The sequence below is a fragment of the Centruroides sculpturatus genome, unplaced genomic scaffold (assembly GCF_000671375.1).
Source record: "Centruroides sculpturatus isolate CEXI.00-Female unplaced genomic scaffold, Cexi_2.0 scaffold819, whole genome shotgun sequence".
In the NCBI taxonomy this organism is placed as follows: Eukaryota; Metazoa; Arthropoda; class Arachnida; order Scorpiones; family Buthidae; genus Centruroides; species Centruroides sculpturatus.
The window spans coordinates 275609-288380 of NW_019385148.1; the positions used below are offsets into that span (position 1 = coordinate 275609).

Consider the following 12772-nt stretch of genomic DNA (forward strand, 5'->3'; position numbering starts at 1 on the left):
ATTAATAAAATTACACACACCAACTTTCTAACATTGCTTAGTAAATTATCATTTTAATAATAACTAGAATATTTATAACAATATTTATTGCCATTAATAAAATCATAAAAATTTATTTTCAGTTTTATTAATAAATTAAGGTGTAAAGACACTAAAGCATGACAGTGCTTAATGGCTGACATTTCCAAGATATTTTTCTTTGAATAATCAGAATTTCAAGTAAAATTTTACAAATACAGTATAGCGTCATTTATCCGAATCAATTGGGGACTGGGGTTGTTTGGATAACTTATTTTTCGGATAACCAATTATGTACAAAAAAATATATTAACCTATCCCATGTTGAAATTTTTCTCTGTTGTGTGTCGCTTTGCATTGAATTTTCGTTGATGTTAAGCCTAACGTAAACTTTTTAAATGATGTTAAGCCTAACATAAACTTTTTAAATACTCATGGCTATTGTATCATTCAAAATTATTTCTTTGTTTTTTACAAACAAAATAAATAAATTGCAAAATATAAAAACAAAAAAAAATTATACTTTAGAAGTTAATTTAGTATCAAAAACATTCAATTCAGCAAGACACACAGTCCTCAGAAAAACACCACACAAAAGTGCCAGTGCTGCCAGCTAAAACACACACACCAACAAAAAAAATATTGGCTTAGCCCAAGATATTGGCGAAGATTGCAGTGCCACAGCACTAGCAAAACTTTAAATTTGCCGACTGGAATGCTTTCAGTTAACTGACATTTCAGATAACTAGCTTTCGGATAAACAACACTACTGTATGTGTGTACTACTCATAAGATACTAAAAGACAATCTCAAAATTATGGCAATGAATTGCTGTGATGACAAAAAGACTGTTTTTAATCAAAATGAATCTGATATTAGAATTATTACTTATTCACAAATAATACATTAATTTCCAATACCAAAAATGATTGTAATTTGTGATAGGATTAAATATCTGTTTTCTATATCAGTTGATGTTGGTGATTTTATGTCAGCTGTTAGCCCAATAATATGTCAACTTGTATTGATTTTTGTTTTAGGTTGTGTCAACTAGTAGCACAAGAACATAGATTCAAGAATTAAAAAAAATAATTTTACAATCTTTTCTTAAATTGAATTACAGTAAAACCTGTCGAAAATGGAACCTTTATAAAACAGAAACCTGCCTAAACCAGAAAAATTCTTAAGAATGTAGTAATTTTTTGTGTTAAAAAAAACACCTGCCCAAAACGGAAAATATTCGGTCCCGTACGAGTCCGGTTTACACAAGTTTCACTGTATATATATGTATATTGTATATATGAAATTGTAGTGTAGCATTAGGAATATCTGTTTAAAAGTTCAAAGGTTATGACTATAACTATGGGCATCCACAGAAGGGGACATTCTTACTCGATCCCTCCCTGGGATCGAGTAAAAATTTATTATTCAAATTATGATCGTAAAAATGATTGAAATACTTAACCTTACACTCTGAAACCATGGGATGCTTTGATGTAATACTGCACTCTATAATCTACGTGTGGAAAAAATCCCCGAAAAGTAAATAATTAAATAGAAATTTATTAATGTAATTTTCTTCAAACTGCGCTCCCCCATGGAAAATTTTTGTGGCCTCAAGTATAAANAATTGTTTCCCTCATTAAACAATAAAAGAATTTTTTATGCTGTTTATTTATAGTCACATTCAATATGGTAAAAATTATTATTATTATTATTATTATATCTCTTATTAGTTTATTATTATAGCTTCTTGCAGTTTTTAAAATAATTAGATATTTTTCTTCTATTCATTAAAAATTAAAATTAGATTAATTTTTTGTAATCTTTTTTTAGATTGGTGGTATTGAACTGGATTTATCAAAATTTTATCACACTGTGCAACATTTTGGTGGATTGCAGCAAGTTATTGAAAAAAAGAAATGGCAGAGAGTTGCAGATGCAATGCACATACCAAAAGCTGTAAGCTTTACTTTAAATTTTAAATTTTATTCTATTCTAGTCAATATTAGATGATGTTCTAAGTTTAGAATGAAAATATTGTCCTGTTTCATTCTGTAAGGTATATTGGCTTCGTAATGGCATATTGTATGCGAAAAATATTTCCAATTGAATATTTTTGTAACTGCTAGACTTTTATGTATGACTCATTAAAATATTTTAAGCTTGAATATGCAAGTACAGTTGTATATTAAGTTCATTAACTTAATAAACCATACTATTGCTGTAATTAATTGGGCTATTTTTCACTACTATTAATAATTAGATATTAAGTAATTTGGTATTACAAGAATTATTCTTTTCTTCCAGACTATTCTAAAATTATTTAATAAATATTAAATTATTATAATACTAATTTGGAAAAGAGATGGCACCTAACATCTATCTCTAATACCAAATTAATTAATAAAGAGGTTTTTTTTCCTAACTCTTTCTGCCCTGTGGGCACTAAGAGGGCCTCTTTTTGCAAGCCCATTATGGGTTCAGCCAGGCCCACAATGGGGCTGCCGGATGGTGAGGGATGGGCCCGACATATCCTAACGGACTGGGGATTTTTCAACCCATTTGGATTTGAACCCGGGTCCCCCAGAGCAGTAGGCTGCCACCTTGACCGCGCAGCCATCCGGCCATCTTAATAGAAAGGTTGCGGCCAACGTTTTCAGCCCAAAATGTAAACATCAGACATCAAGTGCTGCCATCTGGCAATTCTAGAAGGTTGATAATGGCATTTGCTACGTCTAGCATGGCGAGTAGAAGTTCAGCTTAAACTTCTTTTTTTTTTTTTTTTTTGGGGTTAAAATTATGTTGTATTTTATTAAAATAATGATTATTTAAGTATTTATGAATAATATTGTAAAGAAACAGACTATTTTAATTCAGAAATTGTTTAATTATTCAATTTTTTCGCAAGTGATGTGAAGTGCCTATAGAATTTACATATATTTCTGTTCATAATACCTTATCATAATTCTGTGGAGTAGGTTTGTTCTTTCACAGCATCTTCTACTATCAGCAGCATAATACGTTTGTAAATTTTCTAAAAATAATTTTCCAAGCTGCTTTCAGATTTACATAAGCCACTACTTCCCTCAACAAAAGTATGAGGTAGTCCTATTGTACCGTAGGTGACACAATGCTAATTAAAAGTAATTATTTAGTGTTATTAAATATTCTATAAATACTTAAAAATAGTTTAATTTGTTTATTTACCTTCTCTGGTAACATTCGTCGTCGTTAAATGTTTCTGCCATTTTTCAACGATATCCCTTGAGTCAGTGCATGACATGAACATGTGGTGCAACGTGTTTTACTTGGAGTTCAAACGTCAAATGTGTACTTCTGCTTGCCGTACAAGTTTAACATTTGAACTTCAGCTGCAACCTCTCTAATATCTAATTATTAATAGTAGCGAAAAATAACCTGATTAATTATGGTGATCATAATTCATATTTAATACAGAGGACTTAGTGATGTTCATTAACTTTAAAAAGAACTAGAATTTTATTAAATAATGCAATTGAGAACTATTACTGATATAAACAGCAATGTGAATGAGGTTTAGAGATTTGAAGATGATGATTGTAATATATTAAAATACAGTAATACCTCGACTTATGTTACCCCGACTTACATGAACCCGGAGTTACACGATTTTCAAATCTCGTCGATTTGTCTTCTGTTTGAGCACCACGCGACTCTTGATTACTCACTCCCCTCATACTATTGTTCAGCTTACATGTTTGGATGTGTCGCACGGAATCGACACATAGCTACAATTTATTTTGTGTTATTTATTTCTGTGTTTGTTATATCTACGGAGACTTGAGAGACCCTATGTGGTGATTTCTTGTAACCGTGAATGAATCAAAAGATGAGATAAGGTTAACGAGAACATTTATTAGCTTATATACATCCCACTTGGATTTTACACAAATTGCGAAATTATACCCCGACTTACGTGAATTCGACTTACGCGGTCATCACTCGGTCCTACCTATCGCGTAAGTTCGGGGTATTACTGTATATTCTTCTTATAAATTCTACATCTATTGAAATTTAGATATTTTGATTAATGGCATAAAAAATTTTAACATTTTATCTATATATATATATAAATGGACATGTATGTCCCTATATTTCACTTTTCCGCCAAAACTACACATCGCACGTGAATGGTGTTTGTATGTGGTGGTAGCCCCAAGTCTCCATTCGTGCATAGGGGTGGTTGCGTCTCGATAGCTATAAGGGTGAGGGAGATATGAGGCTGAAAGTGGTTAAAAGTGGCTTTCTATTTCGAATGTTTTGTTCGAATTTGTTCGAATTTAATTCGAACATAAAATTCGAATATTGGTTCGATTATAGAACGATTGTAAACGTTCCAGAAACGTTGAAAATAGTTTGTTTGACTGGACGTGAACAGGAGACGTTCAGAAATAGAATCGGGACCAGGAAGTGTTAATATAAAGCGGTATGCAAGATTTACAGGCGGTTTTTTGTGCTTTTGCGGGAAATCGAACATATTTTTATGCTCGTAAAAATTCTCTGGAAACGGGAGATCTAATTCTTGCATTTTGTGAAAACGGGTAAGATTGGCTATAATGTAATTATCTTAATTTTCACTATCGTTACTTTTTGCCCACAAATAAAAACCCAGCGAAGCGGATCCTTGCAGCTAGTATTGAATATTTTTAATTGCATAATTTTATTACTTTAAAATTTTATAAATAAGTATTAAAATGCTTGAAATTCATGATATTTGAATTTGATGATAAATTTTATCTTCTTATTATTTGGTTTTGGAATTTTTGTGCTATTTTACTTGGTGTAATTTATTAATTTATAGAAATATCTAATTGATTTTTCATATTAATTACTAATGACAATGAAATAATAAAATCTTCTCAATATTATTTAAGTATTTCAATTTTTTTCAATTATAGGCTCAAGATCGTGTTACAAAATTATATGATGCATATTGCAAATATTTAGTACCATATGATACTCTCTCAGAAGATGATAAAAAAAGATTAGAAGAAGAAGTTATGGTTAGTTATGATAAGTGGGCACAGCAGAGATTACGAAATAGAGAAACTGGAAATAAGGATGATGATGACGATGAAGAAGAAATAAATAATGATTGTGTTACTAAGGTTAGTGATTCTAAACAATATTTAATAAATCAAATTATTATACCAATTTTTGTAGATAATCATTATGTTACCTGTAAAGGAGTAAACAATTTGATATCAAGCGTAGGCCATGCAATGAGACAGCATATCTGTTGATTTTGTATGTATATTATGAAATACTTAATGTTTTTTCTTTTGTCCAAAGTCACCAATAATATCTTTAGAAAAGTTGAAATATTTTTTATTCCAAAATTTGGCACATTGTTAAAGTCCTAGTAATAAAGCATGAAAACGTGTTTTCATGCTTTATTACTAGGACATATAATTGTCTTATTTTTATTTGAAATTATGTGTATTTGCTGTTTCAAGTTTATAAAAATGAATATTGTTTTGAGTCTGGGAATGGATTAATTCACTTTCCATTATTTCTAATGAGAAAAATTGATTCTGATCTTGAATGGCCTCCTGGAATGAATTAAATTTGAAGTATGAGGCACCACTGTATTTGCTTTTCTTGCATTCTATATTTTTACTGTTACAAAGAAAATAGTGCATTTATTAATAGGAAGTTTTTGAAGTATTATATTATATACCAATCCTGTCTATGATACATTAATATTGTATTTACTTTTATTACAGAAAATTATTTTATATTTGAATTTTTAATTCTCTTTATCTAGCTTGTGATTTATTATATTCAATGTCATTATCATTATCAAATAATATTTTTATTCAATATTATTTTAATGTTGATTTAATTGCAATATACGATAATTTATTATAAAATACATTTATATGTACAGGTAACCCCTGTATAACATGGGAGTTATGTTCCAAAAGATTGCCATGTTATGAGAATCCATGTTATACGAAACAAAGAACTAGTACAAAAAGGGGGGTTAGGTTCCAAAAATTAAAAAACATGCTATTATATTTTCAGAATTAAGATAAATATTTTTATTAAAATTTTCTTAAGCGATATATATTAATATAAATTGAACAATGTTTTCTTCGTCATCACTAAGCACTATTAATCAAGGGTGTTTTCTTTTTGGCAAGATATCCTTATCCTCTGAGCATTTTTCTGCATTATCTCCAGATCCATGCTCTACCTTTTGCAAAAAATATGTTATTTTAGATTGCTTGCTTTTAGTTAAAAGATCTTGATAAATTTCCTTATATGGTGCTAAGCACTTATGAAGAATAAAGTAAGTATGGAGTAAGGGAAAACATCTGGCAACACAAAATCAGAAGCGTCTAGATCTGGCAACACTGAAACAAGTTTCAAGAAGGATTATGTGTATTGACAGAAGGCCAAAAAGAAAATTTACATACTTAAATACTAATAGTTCACGAAAATAATAATTTTTGTGAACTGTTAATACTTAAGTATGTGAAAATTTATTACATTTCATGTTGTATGAGGGTTTTACCCAATTCTTGAACTCTGTTAGAGTGAATCCATGCTATAAAAGCACTGTGTTATACGGGGATGTTCCCAATTCTCAAACCATGTTAGAGTGAATCCATGCTATAGAAGTGCTGTGTTATATGGGATTACCTGTATATAAATTTGGTGAGCTAGTACTAATCCAAACACTGTTTTCCTAGAAAAAAATGTTAATTTTTAACACACAACTAGGTGCACTAGTGTGAGAATACGGGTGAAGTAGAACCTTCTAGCCGTCGGGAGGTTAGGACGCGCCCACGCTGTCACTGGATGGCGATATATTACTGTTTAAATTAAGGAAGACAACAAGATCGTGGAAACTCGGTTTTGTTAGGGATCTGACACTAGCTAGGATATGAATGCGCGATATTAAGATCTATATTTAAAAGGAGGGCTGTATAATTATCGAGTGGAGACGTCGTAAGTTCCGATCGTAGGCAGTTCGGATGTCCATAAAAATCAAATGATCAGACAGGTTAGATAACAAATAACAAAGAATTTTAATAGTTATAGATCGGATATAAACAATAAACGAAACGAATTAAATTATCGACTAGCTAAGTTACATACATCTCTAGATGAGAGAGTTTACAATTGGTTCACATAATAATACCTCTGGTTACTGGATGTCTTCTGGATGCATGGAGTTACTTTCAGAGAGAGACTTGAATTAACTTAGAGGATTGGGTTACTATATTGGAGAGAGTTCGCTAGTTTCTCTGCCTGGGTCTACACTTCTCTATGGCAGAGTCGTTCCTGGCTCATCTGTCTCCTTTATGGCAGTTGCTTCTATATGGTCGTCTGCCGACTATTCTGGCAGATTCTAATTATCGATGACTGCCCTGAGAGTACGATTTCTCTGCCTTTTATCCTAAATTCATCTCCAGTCGGGTTTTATTATTCGTAATATCTGATGGGATACGTTTCTGACGCAAATGTACAGATGTTCGACGGAGATGTGTGATAACATCTCTCACAAAGAAAGTTTTATTTCTCTTTCCCACGAAATGTTACAATTTTACTTTAAATTATTGATGAATTGAATAAAATTTTAAGTGATNACTCAACATTTCCAAAACACGTATAATTTTTTGGGAATAATCCGTATAAACTATGCTATAAACAAAAGATTGTAGGATTACTTACCGAGTGTGCACCGTTCGATGTCGCCATTGCTTAAGCTTGTTTTCATCACGGAGCAGCGCACCAAATGGCGGCCGCGATTTCTGATAAGTTATTTTTCTGCGAAAAATTCGTTGAACTTTGGAGACATCATTAATATAAATAATTTTAATGGCCGTTGAATAAGAAATGTTTCTTTCACAAGAAATGTATAAAATTACAGTACTGTATTAGACTTACTATACAGACGATAGTAAACTCAACTTACCCGCCTAAACTCTCCGTAGCATGGCGCTAGACGGCGGAAAGTAGTTCGGCTGCTCATCCACTATTAGTCCAGATTCAATCAATCCTGTTGTGACACGAGTCAGCGACGACGTTTTACGAGTCCCTTTTAGCATCCTTATATGAATACTGTCACAATTTTTTCGCTACATTATAGGAATCTCCGTTATAGAAACCCACGTTATAGGGGGGGTCAACTGTACAATATGTAACATGTATTGTACAATGTAAATTTTATATATGCTTTACAATTGTATTTATTTATTTATTTAGCATACTCGTACAACCATGTTGTGGGAAGAAAGCATACAAAAAAAATACTGCAAACAAATCTGTAAATCTGTTAAAACAAATCAAACACATGTAACCTATAATTATGACATAAGGGTAAATTCAATATTAAACCTAAAAGTAGAAGAATTATCCAAAAAAAGTATAGAAAACACAAACTTAAATAATAATATCATACCTAAAATGTAAAAAGAAAGAATCAGATTAATCTTTTATCTACAAATGCTTCCAAACAACCAAAGCTAATTGCTAGTAAATAGAATGTAAACCATGCATTTTATGTTAATTGCACCCCAGGGAGGATGCTCCCTGGGATGCAATTAACATAAAATGCATGGTTTGGATGCACATGATATGCATCCAAAGATGAATTAACTATACTACACATGCAAATGTCCCTTCTGTAATTACATAAAAAAAGTAAATGAGTTACACCTAATTTGCATTAATGCTGCCATAACATTACAAGAATATTATCATTATAAATTGTTATAAAAATTTATATCATCATTTTAAATAAATCAAAAAAAGATTTGTTCAGATAATTATACCACTAGCAGAACATGCTTGAAAATATGCTATTATTCAGCTTTGAAATATAATTATCAAAATTATTTAACCCTAATTAATAAAGTTCATTTATATTTTTTAACAAATTTTCAAAACTAATCCCATTCCTTATACAATTCACAGACAAATACTTAATCCAAAGCACCTCTACCCATTTCAAAACGATCTGCAGGAAAATCTTCCTAAGGCACTTACCAAGCTTGATGTTCTAAAAACCCAGCTAATACATCTATTCAAGATCATGCAAGACAATGGAACCAATGAACACTTCATACACACTAAATAAACAGGAGTACATCTTAAAAGCCTATACAAAGTAATATTGAAATAAATATTATCTTAAAATTGCTTTTATACTATGTCTCATTTACTAAATTCAAAAGTGAGATTATTAGATTATGTTGACAAAAACTATTTTCAAACACTATTGTACAGTACATGTATAGCATGTACCCAGCAATGCTCAGATTAGCTTAAGAAATACAACAGGTTCAAAAACTACACATGGTTGTTAGTGACTATATGCATTAAATAATTGCTTCAATCAGTATTAGAAATTTCATCATTTTTCTTTTGATCGTCTCTTAATAAAATAAAATTTGTTTTATTTATTTTGTTTCATCATATTTTACAGAAATATACTTGAATGTTAAAAAATTACTCTGGAACAACAAAGAATATTTTATAGACTTTGCTAAAATGAACTTTATGATCATTTGAAAGTAATTTGTGGATTATTACAAATTTTTCTATACAATACAATGAAACAGGTTTGTAAAAAACTATAAATAGAAAGATAAATTTCCCAAGACAGCCAAGAGAAAAGATGAAATTTAATGACACTACCAATCCAAATGCAAATGTATATGACAAGGTTTCAAGCACAGATATCACAAACAAATAAGCAAATTTATTTTATTCCAAATGTTTTGGAAAGATGATTATGATAGATTTGAAAGACATTCGATTATATTCTATATCTGTTTAAACTTTAATTTTTAATCTTTAGTGATAAACCACTAAAGATTAACTACTGAATGTTTCAAAACATAATATGTTGAAATATAATTTTAAACCTTTTTTTAACTATAGATGCTTCTAAATCTATGGTATTTAATTATGACAATTAAAATTGCTTATCAGTTTTATTATTTTTGGAGAGATTATTTTACATCATAATTAATAACACACATTAATTAACATTATGCACGAGTATTTATTACTTATTATTAAGCTCTGTTTATGGAAGAAATATTTATTTTAAAGAATTGTGTGGTTAGAAGAGAATAGTAATTTTCCTATTCATCAAATTTCTATTAAAACAACTGTTCAAAAAAATAAATAAAAGATATTAAGTTGCTTAACAGTTTTCTGGTAATGCATCTCATTGTTAAAATATTATTTTATGTGATAAAACTGTCATGATATGAAAAGTTTTAATGTTTAAATTAAAGTAAAACTATATTTTTTTCTAAATATTTATTTTTGATATACATTTAGTCAATCTGAATTTTCATTTTCTGTAATACAGTAGAGCATTGATTATCCGACTCAATTGGGGACTCAGGTTGGTCGGATAACCGAAAAGAAGGAAAAAAATACATTATTAGTATAGTATATTAGAATATTAGTATATCCCATGTAATTAGTTTATTAGTATATCGCTATTAACCAACTTCGCGTTGAATTTTCATCAATGTTTAGCCTAACAAATTTTTTTTAAAATAATAATCGTCGCTATTGTATCGTTAAAAATTATTTTTAAATGATTTTATTGCTCACAAAACAAACAACCACTCATAATTAGAAAATTAAGTCTTGTTTAAATATTGGCCTCCCTTCAATGGTCGAGCCGTTGATGCCAGCTAAAACATGCAAAAATTTAACAAAAATAATATTAAAGTAGCCAAGACATAGCCAAATATTATAATGCCACATCACTAGTGGACATTTGAAATTTGCCGACTAGAACGGTCGGTTAACCGATGTGACAGTTAATTGGGGGTCAGATAATCGATGCTCTACTATATTTCAATATTTAATATTCTGTAATATGGGATCATTTGATAAGTCAATACAACAATAGTTTTTCCAAAAATATGATAGATTTGTTAAAGTGAAAAACAAGAATTAAATCAGCATTGTTACAAAATTTTTGGTACAAATTTGACATATGTAGCTACAATATCTGTCACTTTAACATTGTGAAGTTGATGTGCACAGACACTCAGCCAGAAATGAGGAAGATGTAAAGATTAAGAAATATGTTGAGTAACATATGCTGAACTTTTGTGGATTACGATGCACTAAAACAGTGACTCACCTTATCAACGTTTTTTAAAATAGTTTCCAATGTATACTTTCCCACATATTTGTGAGGTACCCATCGAGAGCAAACTTCATTTGTGCAATATTTTTTTAAGAATGTGAGTTTCTTTATACACAGTATTATTAGTCTCTGCTAGTAAATTAACATATCTTCATCATCAATCAGTCTGAAGACAATGACTACAATTGACAAATTGTTAATTTTTGTTTATGGAAGGCCATTGCATTATTCATCTACTGTTTGATATCTTCCACTTTGAAAGTATTATCCACCACCATGCAACCATTTGACATGGAAGAACATTATTGTCTTCAGCTTCTACTGGTTCTTCATGACACTGTTTTTCAGTTAATCCACATTTAACAAAAACTTTTAGTAGTTTCATTGCTCCAAATGAAATGATATTCTCATATATTCAAAAATCTGGGTGGTTCTTGCAAGATGCTTCACTTGAAGATGTCATTATGGCATTATTATTGTATGTATCAGTTTCAAATTATTTTAAAAAGTTCTGTAATATAATTTAAACGTGCATTTGTTTTCTTCTAAAAATCTCTTACAGTTTTTGAGATAAAATACAGTTGCCATAACTTATCAAATGATCTTCATATAGAAAGAAATCAACCATTAGAACTCTATTTTGTAATGTTTATATTATCATCATTCTTCAAATTGTGCTTCTCTTACTATTATTATTTGTTTATTTCCCGAATTAATATATTAACAATCTTCAACACAATATTATCTAACTAATATAATGCTTCTGTCAGATAACTTTTTATTGCTAATTCTTTGATACATTTTTCAAATTGAATTAATTTCATTAATTAACTAAGCTTTTTTTTTCAAATATAATAGTTTTTAGTAATTTTAGTATCTTAAGAACTCTATATAAATAAAAGGAAAATACTAATAATTGTATAATAATGAAATTTAATTTGTTGCTAATTGATAATTACTGTCATTTATTGACATCTGAACATTTCTTGTCAACCATATTATAATATTATATTTAAAATAAAATCATTATTTTAGTTGAAGAATATGTTTTTATATAATGTGAAGTCATTGTTTTTCAGCAAGAATTTTGGAAAATTGTAACAGAACGAGCTCGACATTTAGTGGTCCATGCTGGAAATATAGATAGTAGTGTTTATGGAAGTGGATTTCCATGCAATAAAAATAGTTTATTTTCTAAGTATGTATTATAAAAATAAGTTATTTTTATATATTTAAATGTATTTTTAATAATTAAATACAAATACATGTTTATATTTAAACAGATATAATAATAGCAAATTTTTTACTTTGGTTCCTAGAAAAATAGATGATATACTCTTGTCTTAATGTGATTGCCAAATAAATGCAATTATTTACTTTTAGTGAATAATGGAAAAATATGTAACAAATTATTATTTCATTATTCATATTATATTCAGATATATATATATATATATTCATTATCCAGATATTCATATTATATTTGAGATAGTAATATCTATAAGCAAAATTTTAAATTAAACTTTGTAGCATACTATCTTATTAAAATATATTTGAAAAACAAACAAATTAAAACAG

The 12772-nt window shown here is 29.3% G+C and overlaps 1 protein-coding gene across 1 annotated transcript in view; it reads left to right on the forward strand.

Annotated features, from left to right (window-relative positions):
• LOC111635448 overlaps positions 1-12772 on the forward strand; it is a 90303-nt gene that overhangs the window by 58521 nt on the left and 19010 nt on the right. Inside the window, exons 9-11 of the mRNA XM_023380409.1 lie at positions 1855-1980; positions 4959-5298; positions 12260-12392. Of these exons, the coding sequence (XP_023236177.1) occupies positions 1855-1980; positions 4959-5298; positions 12260-12392 (599 nt within the window). The remainder of the gene's footprint in view (positions 1-1854; positions 1981-4958; positions 5299-12259; positions 12393-12772) is intronic.